The sequence below is a fragment of the Notolepis coatsorum genome, assembly GCF_963971535.1.
Source record: "Notolepis coatsorum genome assembly, chromosome: 4".
NCBI classification, from domain to species: Eukaryota; Metazoa; Chordata; class Actinopteri; order Aulopiformes; family Paralepididae; genus Notolepis; species Notolepis coatsorum.
Window position 1 is genome coordinate 17,520,693 of NC_140168.1, and position 19,184 is coordinate 17,539,876.

A 19,184-nucleotide genomic window follows, 5' to 3' on the forward strand; every position below is an offset into this window, starting at 1 on the left:
AAACTAGCCAATTAGCTCAAATCTGGCACATTTACATTGATGTGGAAACTGAATATGTTCATTAATGTGCAGTCCCTGGGTAAAAAAAGAAATAAACAAATACTAAATCTACCAACTAGCATCGTGGGACAGTCCAAATTGGTTTTGCAACCAGGACACAACTTGTCTCATCCCTGGGACACTTGGAAGCGCTGGGTATGGGTGTCCAACTCTCCTCAGTCTCTCGAACCCTAGAGGACACAGCGGTATTAAGGGGGTTCTACACAGTAGTGGGAGTAAGGGGGTCCTACAGGTTCTACACACATGGGATTAAGGGGGTCCTAATCTACACAGTGGGATTAAGAGTCCTACAGGTTCTAAAAGTGGAAGAAATAAGGTTGAAAATATCTTTAGCCAAGGTGGGTACATGTTAAAATGTTCTGTAAAAGATAAATGTTTTAATGTTAATTTAATTGAATGAACAAATAAAAAAATAAAGAAAATGCATGGTTCCTTAACAGATGGATCATGTTGTCACTAGTAAGTAGAAGACTGGACCAGGGTTGTGAACTATCCGTTTAAGGAACGTGGTAAAACCATTAAGATCAAAGCAATGACAAATCAAGTATTTCAGTAAACAAACTTTAATGTTAAATCAATGACACTACCATGCTTTTCTGAAAAGCATTTTTTGAGTTTCTCAATTCACCAAGAACAATGCAAACAAGCTAACAAAATAGAACCGGATCATTTCATTTCCTACAAAAAGAAAGTATGTATACAATATGAAACCCGCCTAAAATTGCAAGCACCAATTACAATGTTCTCACTTGGACATATATACAGGATATATACAGTCAAATGAAATACTGTAGTCTGCAATCGGATGTTTAAAGGGCAAGTCCACCAAAATCAACTTTAAGGTTACCATTCTGTGAAAGACGATATCTTCATGTTCCTGTACCTATATTAACCCCACCCACCAATAACGACGAGAGATGCCTGGCTGCTATGGGATAACGAGAGATGCCTGGCTGCTATGGGATAACGAGAGATGCCTGGCTGCTATGGGATAACGAGAGATGCCTGGCTGCTATCTATGGGATAACGAGAGATGTCTGACAGCTATGGGATAATGACACAAAAGATGTTCCTTCAACCATCTTGGGTACAGTGTCCTAGGATTGCAGTCCTCCATCTCGACACCTTTTATCTCAAAGCTCATGTTGATAATAATAATAATAATAATAAAACAGGAATAGTGAGACATCTTCCGGACGTCTGCTTTGGCAGAATAACAAGGTCAAAGGTTCGTTTTGGTGGAGCTTTTAAACACTGGAATGTTTTGTCCGGCCTCCTCTGCACCCTGCTGTAAAGTGCCTTGACAAAGGCGCCAAGTCTTCATGTAGGAGGGAAATAGTAAACCTTCCAAATCCAACAAAACATGGTGGCAATAATAATATTAATAATAATAATAAAAAAAAAAGAGAATATATTCTTTTTATTAAGTACAGCAGAGTGTCGGTATCGTAGTCATCAGGCAGGCAGGGTCTCACAGCTGGGGCAGCTTGTCGACGGGTGTGTCGAACTTGAAGTCTGTGGGGAAGAGGTCTGCTGCCCGCGGGTAGATGAGCCTGTAGGACTGTCTGATGGTCACGTCCGCCACTCCAGCAATGTCTCCAATCTCTGAGCAACACATTCACATGTATCGTCAGCATGTAGCACATTCACATGCATCGTCAGCATGTAGCACAAGTACAGTACAAAGAAAATAAGTTTGGCATCCAACCAGAGTGCAAATGTAACAGTAAAGTGCAACTGTAATAAGTAATATACAATCAGTACTGAGTAATAATGATAATCAGATGCATGTACATCGATAAAGGTATAAAAACACTATGGTAGTAAGTATACTTATATAATATAAGATAGGAGTAGGTAAGGGATATGGGCACATAGTCTACAGATATGTAAAAAGGATTATATGCAGGTATATACAGACAGATAAATCTATATACTCTAAATATGAATAGATATGGTATATACACAACATTATTGCACATGTTATCATAGTTATATGGATAGATTATAGGTTAATCTACATTAACCGGCCGGAATATGTTAGCTATACTATAAAATATAGGTTTAGGTCTACAAAGTACAACTACGTTTACATGGGGTTAATGGACGGCACGGAAGTGGTCACTTCCCGGAAGGGGCGTGGCACTCAATGTGTTAAGCCCGAGCGGTCCGGTAAGAGATTGATATCACCCCATAAATCCATCTCTACAGAATTGATGAATTAATGTTATTATTTTTTAAATAATTTCTATTGTAAATCCTTGTACCTTTCTGGGTCTTCTTCTCGGCCGAGGCCTGGGAGGCCATGTAGATGGCTGCTGCAGCCACGGAGATGGGGCTGCGTCCAGGAACCAGGTCCAGCTCCACCGCCTTCCTGGCGATGTAGGTGGCAGCCATCTGGACCTGCTTGGGCAGACCCAGGTTGGAGCAGAACCGGGACATGAAGTCGCCCGTGGTGATGAGGTCCACGCTGGTCTCCAGAGCCTTCAGGATCAGCTTGAAGCAGCGGCCGATCTCCTTCTTGGAGATACGGGAGACGGCACAGATCTCTGGAGAGGAGCAAAGGAGGAGAGGAGCAAAAGAGGAGAGGGGAGCAAAGGAGGAGAGAGGGGAGCAAAGGAGGAGAGAGGGGAGCAAAGGGGGAGAGAGGGGAGCAAAGGGGGAGAGAGGGGAGCAAAGGAGGAGAGGGGAGCAAAGGAGGAGAGAGGGGAGCAAAGGGGGAGAGAGGAGCAGAGGAGAGGGGAGGAGAGAGGAGCAGAGGAGAGGGGAGCAAAGGAGGAGAGAAGGGAGCAAAGGAGGAGAGGGGAGCAAAGGGGGAGAGGGGAGCAAAGGGGGAGAGAAACAAACAAATGTTTGTTTTCAGAATTCAGTTTGGTTTCAGACTAAAAAACCAAGTGTTGATATTAGACTACTATCAGGCTAAAACCAAGTGTATTTCCAATTCTCCCCTCCCGTCTTGAACGTTGCTAGACTATGCCTCCCACTGGTCGGCTGTAATGAGGATAGAAGCCTTGCATCACATAATGTGATATGTAGCTCAGCGTTTCCGTTAGCCGGTAATTACCGGTTTTTGACCGGCAAAATCTGTTGAAGTCCGACTTATTTAATATCTCCGGTCTTAATGTCCGGTGAAAATAATTCCCTGAGTCTAAGCACAATTTGATTATTTGAATTGTATTAAAATAGGCTAAAATTAAATAGCCTATGCGATGAACGAAACGATCATTACATTTGTTTCCTCGTTGCTTCTAATAATGACAACGACGTTGTCGGCGAGAGCTTAGTGCTGGTGTGCGGACTTTTGTGTGAAGCTGCAGAGCCAGAGAGGCAACGGCACAATGCAGTATTCCAGCAGTACTCCAATTTGGCCATTTTCAGCCAATGTTGGGTGGGGGGCGCTGCTGTGCGGTTCCCAGAAAAGAGCCAATAACAGCTAAATCAGCTTCTCTGCAGCGCCATACTCTTTGCAAATAAGTCGTTGCGAGGTGGAGAGAGTCGTCACGCAAACCACGATAATGTTGCCGTCTCTCTGCTTTCTCAGTTCTTCGCTTGATATAATTAATACAAATGTCCAATATAACGGAATTCGTTAGCTCATAAAAATGTGATTATAACAGACTGCTGTTTAGTGTCGGACCGACTGCCCACATACGCGGTCTATTTTAGTTCAAGTCAGAAGCAGCACGGAGTATCGAGGGACTTATTTTATTTGGAATATATTAATTAATGACTGTATACGCAAAAGTAGCCTAGTTTTAAGTAATAATATTATAAATCTACATGCCTTGAGGATGACATTCTTTATATTGCCTGCCTATCAATTGTTTTAAAGCTCAATAAACTATGACCGGAATTAATCTCATTTGTCCGGTAGATTGAAATCTTGCAGGTCACGGAGACCGGCAACAATTTTTTCTAACGGAAACCCTGATGTAGCTAGTGAAGCGTTGACAGAATGTGATATGTAGCTAGTGAAGCGTTGACAGAATGTGATATGTAGCTAGTGAAGCGTTGACAGAATGTGATATGTAGCTAGTGAAGCGTTGACAGAATGTGATAATGTAGCTAGTGAAGCGTTGACAGAATGTGATATGTAGCTAGTGAAGTGTTGACAGAATGTGATATGTAGCTAGTAAAGCGTTGACAGAATGTGATATGTAGCTAGTGAAGCGTTGACAGAATGTGATATGTAGCTAGGTAAGTGTTGACAGAATGTGATATGTAGCTAGTGAAGCGTTGACAGAATGTGATATGTAGCTAGTGAAGCGTTGACAGAATGTGATATGTAGCTAGTGAAGCGTTGACAGAATGTGATATGTAGCTAGTGAAGTGTTGACAGAATGTGATATGTAGCTAGTGAAGTGTTGACAGAATGTGATATGTAGCTAGTGAAGTGTTGACAGAATGTGATATGTAGCTAGTGAAGTGTTGACAGAATGTGATATGTAGCTAGTGAAGTGTTGACAGAATGTGATATGTAGCTAGTTAAGTGTTGACAGAATGTGATATGTAGCTAGTGAAGTGTTGACAGAATGTGATATGTAGCTAGTGAAGTGTTGACAGAATGTGATATGTAGCTAGTGAAGTGTTGACAGAATGTGATATGTAGCTAGTGAAGTGTTGACAGAATGTGATATGCAGCTAGTGAAGTGTTGACAGAATGTGATATGTAGCTAGTGAAGTGTTGACAGAATGTGATATGTAGCTAGTGAAGCGTTGACAGAATGTGATATGTAGCTAGTGAAGTGTTGACAGAATGTGATATGTAGCTAGTGAAGCGTTGACAGAATGTGATATGTAGCTAGCGTAGCGCTGTTACAGCCGGGGTCAGTAAGAGATGCACGTTATACAACACTTTGTGACAGTTGATATTCTCTGACCTTTAAATGTCCTGGGAACTCCTTCCTGTCGGCAGGCGATGTAGAGGCAGGCAGAGGCGATGGCATCATTGCTCCGCCCCTTCAGACTCTTCTGTTCGTAAACTTGTTTGAATAAGTTATTTGTTCTGTCCTGCAGGGAGAAACAAACATCATGAAAGTCCTCCTAGTAAATGCTACTCACTATAATGTTCCTGGGCAGGTTGATGTTGTTAACTCACTATAATGTTCCTGGGCAGGTTGATGTTGTTAACTCACTATAATGTTCCTGGGCAGGTTGATGCAGTGTGTTGTTAACTCACTATAATGTTCCTGGGCAGGTTGATGTTGTTAACTCACTATAATGTTCCTGGGCAGGTTGATGCGGTGTGTTGTTAACTCACTATAATGTTCCTGGGCAGGTTGATGCGGTGTGTTGTTAACTCACTATAATGTTCCTGGGCAGGTTGATGTTGTTAACTCACTATAATGTTCCTGGGCAGGTTGATGCGGTCAGCCATGGTTGTGATCTCCTTGAAGGCGTTCAGCATGGCTCGGTCCGAGCTGCTCATGGTCCGGCGGTTCTGGTATTTGGAGTTGCCAAACTCATCGAAGCTAGCCGCACCCGTCCCCTGTGTGACCAACACATCCATTAACAACATGCTCTACTCCAGGGTTTCCTAGTTTCCATGCTAGTCCACGTGTCTGGGAAAATCCCAATGTCGCGGACAAATGTGATAAATTCTGGTCAAATAGTATCTGTACTCAATGCTCAATCAAAACAGCCACAGTTACCATTTGTAATAGTTAACGTTACATTACCTCCACTCTGTCTGCACCGCAGCAGCTCTCTCCACTCATGGAATGGCAGATTTCTTGAGTAAAAAAGTGTTTTGGTGCAGCCAGGATGGCTCAAGTGTTTGGGTCCATGTAGCTAGCCACAACTTAAGCATGTCCGTACATATCAATAGTCTATGAATGCTATATGGGACATGTTGGCACAATATGGAAATACACAAACCATTGTTTTTATCTTTTAGATAATGCCAAGGCTGTATTCCAACAAACGTTTTGAGATAGATTTCTGTTTCAGTAGTAAAGACAAGCACTTTTAATGGATGTGAGTTACTTAGTAACCAAATAAAAATGAGGGAATTATTTTCACAGGACATTATGACGAAATAAATAAGTCTTAAAAATATGACTTCAACAGATAACCGGGGAAAGAAAAACCTATCTATAGTATTTCATCTTGCCGATCATGGTGGAGAGGCTGATCTATAGTATTTCACCTTGCTGATCATGGTGGAGAGGCTGATCTATAGTACGGTATTTCACCTTGCTGATCATGGTGGAGAGGCTGATCTATAGTATTTCACCTTGCTGATCATGGTGGAGATTCTGATCTATAGTATTTCACCTTGCTGATCATGGTGGAGAGGCTGATCTATAGTATTTCACCTTGCTGATCATGGTGGAGAGGCTGATCTATAGTATTTCACCTTGCTGATCATGGTGGTGAGGTTCTGATCTATAGTATTTCACCTTGCTGAGTGATCATGGTGGTGAGGTTCTGATCTATAGTATTTCACCTGGCTGATCATGGTGGTGAGGTTCTGATCTATAGTATTTCACCTTGCTGAGTGATCATGGAGGTGAGGTTCTGATCTATAGTATTTCACCTTGCTGATCATGGTGGTGAGGTTCTGATCTATAGTATTTCACCTTGCTGAGTGATCATGGAGGTGAGGTTCTGATCTATAGTATTTCACCTTGCTGAGTGATCATGGTGGTGAGGTTCTGATCTATAGTATTTCACCTTGCTGAGTGATCATGGTGGTGAGGTTCTGATCTATATTATTTCACCTTGCTGATCATGGTGGTGAGGTCTCCTCCGTTCAGCAGAGGGTTCTGGGCGTCTCCCACTCTGGAAGGATCCTTGGTGGCCTTCTCGTTGGTGAAGGTCCTCCACTCTGAGCCCACGTCGATCACACGGTCACCTGAGCAAGGTCCAGAGAACATCCATTAATGGACTAGAAGGGCTGTGCATTGGGAAGAATCTGGCAATACTTTGTTTATTAAAAAGGATCCCCATTAGCTGATGCCAATGGCACCAGCTAGTCTTCCTGGGGTCCGAAAAGATACGATACATAAAGATACATGGGTTACAATTAGGGATGTCCGATATTATCGGCAGATATTGGCATTCAAATTTTATATCGGAAATTATTGGTTTTCAAAAAAACTAAAAATTTACATTTATCTACCGGTAACCTTTATTTACCCAGGCAAGCAAGTAAGAACAAATTCTTATTTGCATATATCGGTATCGGAAATTAAGAGTTGGACAATATATCGGTATATCTGATATCGGTAAAAAGCCAATATCGAACATCCCTAGTTACAATTCAATATATTGACATTTATCGCAATACTATAATCACTACAATATATTAGGGCTGGGAGGTACACCAAATATGAAGGTATTCCATCTTGGATCTACGCAAAGCTATGGATTTTTTTTATAAAGTTATATTTTTTTTATTAAACAAAAGAAATTCCTTGCAGCAGTATTTGAGTTGATAAATATAAAATATATATTATTGAATTGAAAAATGATATTAAAGAAATATAAAATTATTTTAAATATATATATTTTTTTCTTTTAATACACAAAATATATTAAATAAGTCTGATCATTTTGGCCATATCACCCAGCCCTAGAATATATTTATAAATCAACACATTGAGACAGAATTGCAACAACATTTATTTTTCATAGGACACGAGACACGAGTTTCAGTTGGATTTTAATCCAGAAGTGAAACCAGAGACAAATGTATCCTGGTATTAGATGTGATAATACCGGAATTATATACTTGTCTACTATAGTAGATGTGATTAAGACCAGAATGCTATACTTGTTGCTTCCACTTAAGGATAATGCCCCCACTGGCGCTTACTGAAAGATTCATAAGTTGTGAAATACGTCTGTAGCCAATTCCATTTTCATTATTTGCAACAATCTGAAGGTCTTGATAGCTCTTTTACCATCATGAGACGTTTCCGTGTGGCACCTTGGTAACATTTTACCATCATTAGATGTTTCTTCTACATACACTGCACACTAGGGCTGTCTTAAATACTTCGAAGCTTCCTTCGATGGGCATGGGATTCAAATATGAAAATAAAATGTGATTATTTAAAGAAATTATATATATATGATTTTTTTTTGCAAAATCAACTCTGCCTCTCTTTGTTAACTACAACAAGCAATGCCGTTTGTTATTTAAGATGAGGTCGGACTCGGCACTGACAGATTTGTGTTAATTGTGCTGCTTTTATAAAGCCTCAAATGACTGCTTACAATATTTCATGAAAGCAAAGTGTTTCGTTTGTCTAAGATTTAAAAAGGTTTAAACTTTACAGCACTGACAAAGTTGAACAACGTGCTGTACACGTCCCACAACATTTTTTTTTTCTTTTCCGAAGCTTCGAATTAAAATCAAATCTCGGCCCCGAAGCCTCGAATTCCAAAAAAGAAAATCGAAGGTCAGCCCTACTGCACACACACTTTATATTTATCTATTATTAAAGAGATTTGCACCACATTGATACCTCATTTGCACCCTACCCCAAGTTTTGTACCTCTGCATCCTACCTCACTGGTATCTACCTCACACATTTTACTCTGTATTATACTATATATGTATATAGACTTGACCTACTTTTTACTTCTTAATTTTATTTACTTACTTTCTCTTTACTGTATGTAGCACACTCTCAGGGGCTCATAAGAAACAAGCATTTCATTATAAAGTATCCTGTATTTTGTTTTGACAAATAAAAACAAACTTGAACTTCTAGTGAAGGTTTTTATCATTAGATGTTTCTTGTGAAGGTATTGAGAGCTCTGTTTTTATCATTAGATGTTTCTTGTGAAGGTATTGAGAGCTCTGTTATTTATCATTAGATGTTTCTTGTGAAGGTATTGAGAGCTCTGTTTTTATCATTAGATGTTTCTTGTGAAGGTGTTGAGAGCTCTGTTTTTATCATTAGATGTTTCTTGTGAAGGTCTTGAGCTCTGTTTTTATCATTAGATGTTTCTTGTGAAGGTCTTGAGAGCTCTGTTATTTATCATTAGATGTTTCTTGTGAAGGTCTTGAGAGCTGTTTTTATCATTAGATGTTTCTTGTGAAGGTCTTGAGAGCTGTTTTTATCATTAACGGAACGTAGACCAATCTCAGTCACTCTTATCGTCTCGGACCAAATTCGGCCACGCCCCGTTCCCAGTAAAAAGTGGGAATCTCTAGAATGGGTTTTGAGCGATGGTGTTTACGGAAGTGCCTCTCAAGTTGACGATACACAACACTTTGTTGTCAGTAGATGGCAGCATTGGTTTAAAATTAAAAAGGTGAAAATGTTGAAAACTACATGAATACATTTCCCAAGACCTTTAGCACAGGTCACAGGTCACTGGGACACGTCTATTCTTTGACGCGATCTGAACAGCGGTAAACTATTAATGCGACCTCAGTAGTGACCGTGAATGGTAAACTAATTATCTTAACAAAAGTGCATCATTAGCATTATGTTTGTTGTCTAAGGGAAACAAAATGGTTTAATTGTAAATTTAAGATTTTAAATGTTATCCACATATATTAGGACAAATAAAACATCGTTAATTTATCGTTTATTTTACTCTTATGTTCTTCCATTTCACTGATTTAGTCTTTTTAATTGTTTTTATTCATTAAACTTTTTGTCTATATCTCCTGTAGCACTCTGAGATTCTCGCGAATATAAAGTGCGGTACAAATTGAATCCATTATTATTATTATTTGTAAGAAACCTTAATGAAAACGGCGCAGGGTAAGTAATATTCGCTATTGTTATGAAAATGTGATAGAATCCTATGAAAATGTGGACGCATTTAGTCACCGTGACGTTAGATGTTTCTTGTGTGGCACCTTGGTAACAAACACCTTTTAGTATATTATATATGAAATATATTTATAGAATATATTCTATATATAAACACCATCAATATATTCTAACCCAGCGACATTAAGCCCTAGCCATATTTTCTGAAAATTCACCTAAAAATACATACCTAAGTAAATGGAAGATTGCTCCACTTCTACAAGGCCCATTTGCATGTTCTTGGTATGTAGGGACATCTATGGATCTCGGGGAATGTATTAGTGTCAGAAATGTTGTGCCTGTTACTAGGCTTGAGTCAATTGTAATGAACCAAAGGAGAATATCAATTGAAATAAAAAAAATTAAGATTTTTGATGGTGAATAACACTATGCTAAAATTGACCCGACCCGACATGAAAAATTGCCACTGAGCTCAATCAGCACCTTCTTAAGATCACCTGTACAATACATCTAAGCAAATTAATAAAGGGCAGATAATTAACAGGAGGTTTTGTAGATACAGTACTGAATTCTGCCATCTGGACACATGCTATTTGAAATATGATTATAGAATATCAGGCCTATAAATTACCTTATTATGGCCAAGTCACACATCTATGGATCGGGCCAAATCTCCCCTTTCCAATGGCGGAGTTCAATCTGGATTTAGTACCACCAGGCGCCCCTGACAGGGCAGCAAAAACCTTGAATGAAATCTACTGTAAGTACAGTTTTTTTATAATGTAAATTGCTCCGCCATTTTTTATCAGATTGCAATGCCGTTTTTTGCTAGGCATTCACAGAAAGGTAGAGAAACTAACTGCGTTCTATTTTATGGCAATAACGTTCAGGTTTGTTCCACCCGTGCGATATGATCCCGGGGGAAAAATGCTTGATTTTGATTGACAGGGGCTAGCGTGAGCTGGAAAGTGTAGTTTTTTTATTATTATTCAAAAGCCCAAAAGACTACACTCATGTTAGGTTGCGCCAAGCCCTTGCGCCAATAATCACCTTTTTCCGACTCAATACACGGAGATTTCTATAAACTCATATTTCACTAATAACACTTAAAATCATTGGTAAACAAACGTAGTGCTGAAAATATACACTTTGACTGCCGTTTTGACAGGGTTAGGGTCTTTACTCTTTGCTACATTTGAGGGGGGGAAACGCAACATTAATTCATACATTCTTTAGAAATGGATTTATGGCGTGATGTCATTTGCAGTCAGCCGACGGACCGCTCAGGCTTAAGAGGTTAATGAGTCTATATGTTCTGTGCCTTTAATGTGTGTATATGTTCTGTGCTTAATGTGTCTATATGTCCTGTGCCTCTCGGACAGTAAGACTCACCTACTACCAGGCCGCACTCTGGACAGATCATGTCTCCAGCTCTGTAGTCTTCAACCAGCAGGGCATCTGGGTGGTTGGGACACTGGACTCTAGGTAGGGACAGGCCCTCCACACTAGAGAGAGGGGAATAAAACAGGAGAGAGAGGGGAATAAAACAGGAGAGGGAAAGAGAAAGAGAGAGAAAGAGTTAGAAAAAGAGAGTAAGAAAGAGAGTAAGAAAGAGAGTGAGAAAAAGAACAAGAGAGAAGTTTAGACTTATCTTTTTACAACTGAGATTATTGGTTGTTATTACAGAGAGTAAAGGACTAAAGGTAGCGCTAGGTACTGGGTCAGACTGAGTTAGCATTAGGTACCGATTCCCAACCCTGGTACTACCTGCCCTGTAACACCTGCTGTGTGAGACATGGAGGCGTGTTGGTTTTCCACAGAACTCCTATTTTCTTACTTCACCAAATGTGAGAATCTGTCCCTCCCCAGTATACTATCCGTCACCCGTATGCTTAGAGATGAATATATAAATCAATAGTATGTGTTGTAAGTGTTTTTAGAACATCAGTAGTGTGGGCGGCTAGGTGGTGTAGTGGTCTAAGGCACTCGCCACCAGTGTGGAGACGCTAGGATTCGCGTGTTCGAATCCAGCTCTCCACATTGTTTTTCAGTTTGGCTGGTCGTCCGCAGTAATACACATTGGCCGTATTACGGGGAGGGAAAAACTGAAGGGTGGGGATCGAACGTTGTGAACAAGCGACTCCTACAAGTCGGTTGGTGCGCCTGCGCAGTAGAATCAGGAAGTGTCGGGGGCAGCGTGAGCCTCCCACGCGTTACTCCTCGAACACTGAGAGATCGAGCTGCGCAGGTGAAAAGATGCGACTGCTGTTACCTCAAGTACCGGAGGGGACTTGTGCTATGTATGACTTAGTCCTCACTGCAGCCGGCTTGTGGGAGGCAAGAAACAGCGTTCGTGACAGGGGAGGGTTGAATTGGATGATACGAAATTGGGATGGGAGAAAATATAGAAAAAATGGGAGAAAAAGTGGATCAAAAACAAAAAAAAAAGAACATCAGTAGTGTAACCTATTGTAACCAGAGCAGCCTATATTTGTTGTTAGGAGGTTGAAAATATTAGATAAGACATTCCTTTATTGATCCCTTAGGGAAATTCAGGTGTCATGATATTATCTTCGGCAGCACAGGTTAAATCTGTCTTTGTCATGACAGGTTAAATCTGCCATCCGTACACACTAGGGGTGGGAATCACCAGTTTCATCACAATACGATAGTGATTCTTTGGACAATGTCACGATACAATATTTATTTGCCGATATCACAAAGTCTGCCACGATACAATTCGATTCAGGTGCCTGCGATCGATATAAGACGATATATGCCCATTTAAAAAAGGCAATAAAAATAACATTTGACATTTTTATTTTTGAGCTCTCCCAGTCACTTAAATGAAAAAGAATTGTTTTTAATACAAATAGACCTCATGTTCAATGTAAAGTGCCACGTTTTGATATATTGAGCTTTAAACTTTGAGTTCCATTTTTTGGAACTCACAACACACTTAAAACCCCTCCCTACCTCCCTCTCCCAAACCATTCCTACGACAATTGTTTTTATGTTGCATGATCATGTATACATTTATTATGCATTATGAGACTCACCGCAGGATTTTCAAAATATCAAAAGTATCGATATGAACCGATCTTTTTTTTTTAGATTGTTTTTGGTAGATTTTTATTGTTTATTGGACAAGCCCGGCAGAGAGGAAGAATGAGAGAAGATATGAGGGGAGGACATGCGGCAAAGGTCGCCGGGGTCTGGGAGTCGAACCCGGGACGGCCGCGTTGCACTGCAGTGCGTTACGTGGTGTGCCACCCTGAACCGATCTTTTTACGTTGCATCGATCCTATTGGATCATTGATAATTAGATTGATGTATCGATCTGGATAGATGTATCGTCCCACCCCTAGTACACACACTGAGGAGTCTTTGTCATGACAGGTTAAATCTGCCATCCGTACACACTGAGGAGTCTTTGTCATGACAGCGTCGCTCTGACTCGTACCATCTTACCACCTCTTCAATAGACCGGTTTGTATTCACCATCATTTCTGCCCGTCTCAGCCAGAGAGCCCTGCCACACTAAGTGGCTTATTACAGGGCACCACCCTGGACTGACCTACATTAACAGTAACATTATGTTATGAGTGTTCTGTTGTAGTTTAGCCACCACCCTGTCCCTGACCTACACAAACCGTAACGTTATGTTATGTGTGTTGTAGTTTAGCCACCACATGGTGCTACATGTTGGTTGTACTAGATACTGTAGTAAAAGCTGCTGGTGCTACATGTTGGCTGTAGATGGATACTGCAGTCACTCTGGAAAGAAGCAAATATTACTTACTTACGCCTGCTACCCCTTCTGGGGCATATTCAAGCAAATATTAATGAGTCGTAATTTCTAAATTCCACTTCGGCCTGCTGAGAAATTCAACATTTTGAATCAACACCAAGTCAGTCTTGGTTGGTGAATAAATTAATGTTGTTGTTGTGCCTCGCTGTCCACCGCGTCAGTCAACATCACTAATGCTTACAAGTGGGGAAAATCCATACAGCATAGTATCGAGATATTTTGGTGGCAATATATCGTAGATGCCAAGTATAGATTTCTATTTTTGCTAAATATATATATATTTTTCATTTAAAAGTAGAAACTTTTTTACTTTTACTCGTGTGTTTTTATCAGATACTGTGACTTTTACTTGAGTAAGATTTTGAGACGGTACCCATACTTTCACTTAAAAAGGTGCTAGAGCAGCTAAAATGTTTATGTAAAGTAGCCTACCGTAATCGTCTTTTAATTAATTTCTCATTTAAAAGATGTTGGAGGGTTGAAAATGAATGTTGTTGTTTACATTTTGTGTGCATATATCCCCTCCCTACTTCCCATTTCCCCATGTGGAATGCACCCAATTGAATAAATTACATGCTGGGGTTCTAGTGCGACTCTTAAGTCCAAAGCAGACGGAAGGCGAGCGACGTCGCCTGGCGATGCGATCAGCTGTCAACAACAATCGCTTAGCACCCCACACCACCGTCCAGGACTGTTTACAACCTAATAAAACAGTCTATTGGCTGAGCGAACCTGGCATTCGTGTGACGACATCACGTCCGGAATCAACCAGCAAATAACTAACATTAGTTGTCGAAAATGTATCATAATCACAAAATGCATTCAGTGCTGGATCTAACTAAATGGATTTATGGAAAGTTCAAAGCCAGACCACAAAGCTTCTGGAAGGGTTAGCGCGACACGCTACGGCTCTTCCTAGTCGTACAGCGATGGTCTACCGGCAGCAAAAAAGTGAGAACCCCCCCCCCCCGCCACTAGTTAACCTGAAAGGCGTGCTGATCAGCAGTAATGCAATGTCATGCTTGTCGATTGATGAGTATTGATAAATAGACAAATTCGTTAATGTAGGCTATATTAAGCAGCACATATAAATTAATAACTAACTTAGTTAATTAATAATTAACATAAATAGCATGGTAATAATACATAGGTTATTGATCAATGAATGTATTGATAAATTAATTTATATTACAAATGATACACCATGTAGACGTCATGTTACTTCCTCATTGTCCTGAGCTGTGTCGCCTGTCTGCCAAAAAGAAAAATTGGATTGAGGCGATATTTAGCCAGGCGACAGAAGTTGCTGCGCGATTGTCGCTCGAAAATCACCTGCTGTGTGGATTCTGTCATTCATAACAATGGAAGCGATAAAATTCTGTCTGTCGCCTGGCTTTAAAAATCGCCCGCCGTGTGCATTGGACTTTAGTGGCTGTCGCTGAATGTCATCTATATAGCACCTTTAAGTTAGATGAACATTGAAAACGTTATCTTAGATAAAAACTGACGTTGCCAGTTTTTCATTGGGGACATAATTTGCAGTTGAAAAAGATCTATCGCAATATATGGCAATACTATCGCATTGTGACTTAACTTAAAGTGATAATATCGTATCGTGGGACCTCTGGTGATTCCCACCCCTACTAATGTTAGACCTAAAAAGTCACTATTAATCTGGCTCTACTCCAGGCATAAACAGATGCACACACACAACACAAATGACAATGCATTTGAATCTAATCAAACATTACCCAAAAATCACAACAGTGATGATGTGGCAGAAAGCACAGCATCAAATGGCCCAAGGGCACCAGGACAGCCTGAACATAACCTTTATTTATCCAGATCAACTTCCAACGGTAGACACTCCGCTGACACAAACAACTCCCAAAACACTAACCACCAGACACAAACTCCCCAAAACACTAACTACCAGACACAAACAACTCCCAAAACACTAACTACCAGACACAAAACAACTCTCAAAACACTAACCACCAGACACAAACGCCCCAAAACACTAACTACCAGACACAAACAACTCCCAAAACACTAACCACCAGACACACAACTCCCAAAACACTAATTACCAGACACAAACAACTCCCCAAACACTAACTACCAGACACAAACAACTCCCAAAACACTAACCACCAGACACAAACAACTCCCCAAAACACTAACTACCAGACACAAACAACTCCCCAAAACACTAACTACCAGACACAAACAACTCCCCAAAACACTAACCACCAGACACAAACAACTCCCAAAACACTAACCACCAGACACAAACAACTCCCCAAAACACTAACTACCAGACATAAAACAACTCCCAAAATACTAACTACCAGACAAACAACTCTCAAAACCCTAACTACCAGACACAAACAACTCCCAAAACACTAACTACACCAGACACAAAACACTAACTACCAGACACAAAACAACTCCCAAAACACTAACTACCAGAGACAAACAACTCCCAAAACACTAACTACCAGAGACAAACAACTCCCAAAACACTAACTACCAGACACAACAACTCCCAAAACACTAACTACCAGACACAAACAACTCCCAAAACACTAACTACCAGACACAACAACTCCCAAAACACTAACTACCAGACACAAACGACTCCCAAAACACTAACTACCAGACACAACAACTCCCAAAACACTAACTACCAGACACAAACGACTCCCAAAACACTAACTACCAGACACAACAACTCCCAAAACACTAACTACCAGACACAAACGACTCCCAAAACACTAACCACCACCAACTCCCAAAAAAAACAAAGACAGCATCTCATAGTGACTTCCGTGGTTTTAATTTCGATGCGTGTTTAATGGCAATTCAAAAACGATTGCCGGGTAGCTAGTAGCTACATAATTAAATCCAAAGACAATGTAAAACCCGAACAGAACAGATAACATTTTAACTCTAAAACCAAGTGACGTTATAACAGAGATACCAAAGCCGAGGGCCCGAGAACCCAAAAGCAAGCCATAAACGCTATAGCTAAACTAACGCCAACTAGTCGTGTTGAAAACACTGTTGGGAGTGAAAAAGGCAGGCATGTTTGACCTTATAATACCGACAAGAGAGTATGTTAAGTGATAAAGCCGGTCAACGCTGAAATGTAAAACCAGGCGTGATTCGAGTCGATTCTGGGGAAACCTTGGTAGCTAACGTCGACTAGGCTCATGTTAAGCTAACCAACTCCTCACTTACTAACCCGCGGCTAACGGTCTAATACAATCGTTTTACACTGTTTTTACTCTCGTTTACCTCTCTGCCATCACGTCGAATTAAGTAACGGCTTCCAAAAAGCTCACATTCAAGACACCCAGTAGAGAGGTTATATTTAGATATATAGGAGCTACACACCGGCTTGTAGACGCCATGTCGATCCTCTGTTTTCCAGCGAATGAAACAATGGAGGCCGCCGCCTCTATTTATAGATTTTTCTACTACCGCGTGACCACGTGACCACGTGAAGACGGAACGACAGAGAGACCAAACTACAGCTAATACACAACGCGTAGAGTCATCATACAGCTCAAGTACAGTACAACGACAATAAGTTTGCCATCCAACCAGAGTGCAAATGTAACAGTAAAGTGCAATAGTAATATATACAATGTACAGGTGATTAAAATATATGAATTATTACTGACTGAGTAATAGTGCAAATCAGATGTATCAGAGTTGTAGTATGTACAGTTTGATTGATTGATTGAAAATGTTATTAACAGATTGCAGAATGGGTACAATACAGTACGGCTCAATACACACAATTGTTAAGGGGATGCAGACCAGAGAAAGACTTTCGTCTTGTTTACATCAGGGTCCCCCATTTTCAATTCATAACAAATACAGTGATACAGATTGATTGATTGATTGATTGATTGATTGATTGATTGAAAACTTTATTAACAGATTGCAAAATGGTTACAATACAGTACAGCTCAATACACATAATTGTTAAGAGGATGCAGATCAGAGAAAGACTTTCGTCTTGTTTACATCAGGGTCCCCCATTTTCAATTCATAATGCCACTTATGACATACGCAACATACAGATATATATCATGACATTTCTGACATACATGACATATAGTGATATAGGTATACAGTACTGTTACATTTGTGACATACAAGATATGCAAATATACAGTACACAGTGATCCTAACAGAAACTATACGAGGGGGAGGAAACTGTACATTAGGAGGGGGTGGGAGGGGGGGTTTGGACATTTACGGGGGCCATACAGATATATATCATGACATTTATGACAATACATGACATACAGGTATACAGTACTCTTACATTTGTGACACAAGATATGCAAATATACAGTACTGTTAAACAGAGATCCTAACAGATAATATATAATATAATATATGGGTGGGAGGGGGGGTTGTGGGTGGGTGGGAGGGTGGGTTTGTACATTTATGGGGGCCAGTTTCGAATTGCAGCCTCATGTAGGTGCTCTTTGAGAGCGGTTTTGAAAGTGGGTAGTGATTCACATTTCTTTTACGGCTGTGGGTAGGGCGTTCCACATTGATGTGGCATAATTGCGAAACATGTTTAGACCCTTGTTTGTGCCGAATCTGGGTTGAACATGATTTGTGGAACTCCCTCTGGTGTTGTGGTCGTGGTATTCACTGACCTTTGGGAAGTATTTCGACATGTACATGGGTACCTTGGTTGTGTAGTGTATCTTGTAGACCAGGCCCATTGCAAGTTGCTGTACTCTGTCGTCTACTCCAGTGGTTCTCAGCCTGTGGTACATGTACCACCAGTGGTACTTGGGCCCCCTGCTGGTGGTACTTGAAAAAAAAGTATTCAATTATTAAAACTGTAAAGTACATGTATGATGTACGTTATATGTAAATGGCTGCTTTTTATATAGCACTTTTATCCAAAGCGCTTTACAATTTGTTACTCACATTTTACCCATTCACTCACTCATTCACTCACAGACGGCGGAGGCAACCATGCAAGGTGCCAACCTGCTCATCTGGAGCAATTAGGGGTTAAGTGTCTTGCTCAAGGACACATCGACACGCTGCCCGGGAGGAGTGGGAATCGAACTGGGAACCTCCGGATTGCCAGACGACTGCTCTACCTCCCGAGCCACTGTCGCTCTTTAATAAATAGATAAATATAATGTAAAGTGAGTGTTAAGTTGAGTGTTTGTTTAATATGAGTGTGTGCATGTGGATGTGTATCCAATGAGTGTAGATGGATGGGTTGATGGTGTATAGTCATTGAGCATCCTGATGGCCTGGGGATAGAAGCTCCTTCTGAGTCTCTCTGTACTGGCCATGAGACTCCGGTAGCGCTTGCCTTTCTGCAGCAGTGCAAAGAGGCAGTTGTTTGGGTGACTAGAGTCGTTGGTTATTCTCTTAGCCTTGGCCCTGCAACGCTTGGTACAGTATAAATGTCCTGGAGAGTGGGAAGCCCACCTCCAATTGTGCGTTCGGCTGATCAAGCCACTCTCTGCAGTCTGCTGCGGTGCTATTCCCAAACCAGGAGGTGATGTTACCAGTCAGGA

General features: G+C 40.7%; 1 protein-coding gene across 1 annotated transcript; it reads right to left on the reverse strand.

Moving 5' to 3' along the window:
- Window positions 1–607: 607 nt before the first annotated feature.
- On the reverse strand, window positions 608–17,040 carry gtf2b (general transcription factor IIB). Its single transcript, XM_084313656.1, has 7 exons — window positions 17,011–17,040; window positions 11,193–11,305; window positions 6,783–6,916; window positions 5,402–5,548; window positions 4,941–5,070; window positions 2,328–2,609; window positions 608–1,665 (listed from the first exon to the last, which is right to left on the reverse strand). The coding sequence occupies exons 1-7, from the start codon at window positions 17,025–17,027 to the stop codon at window positions 1,532–1,534; spliced, it is 957 nt and encodes a 318-aa protein (XP_084169782.1). The 5' UTR covers window positions 17,028–17,040; the 3' UTR covers window positions 608–1,531.
- Between the last annotated feature and the right edge of the window lie 2,144 nt (window positions 17,041–19,184).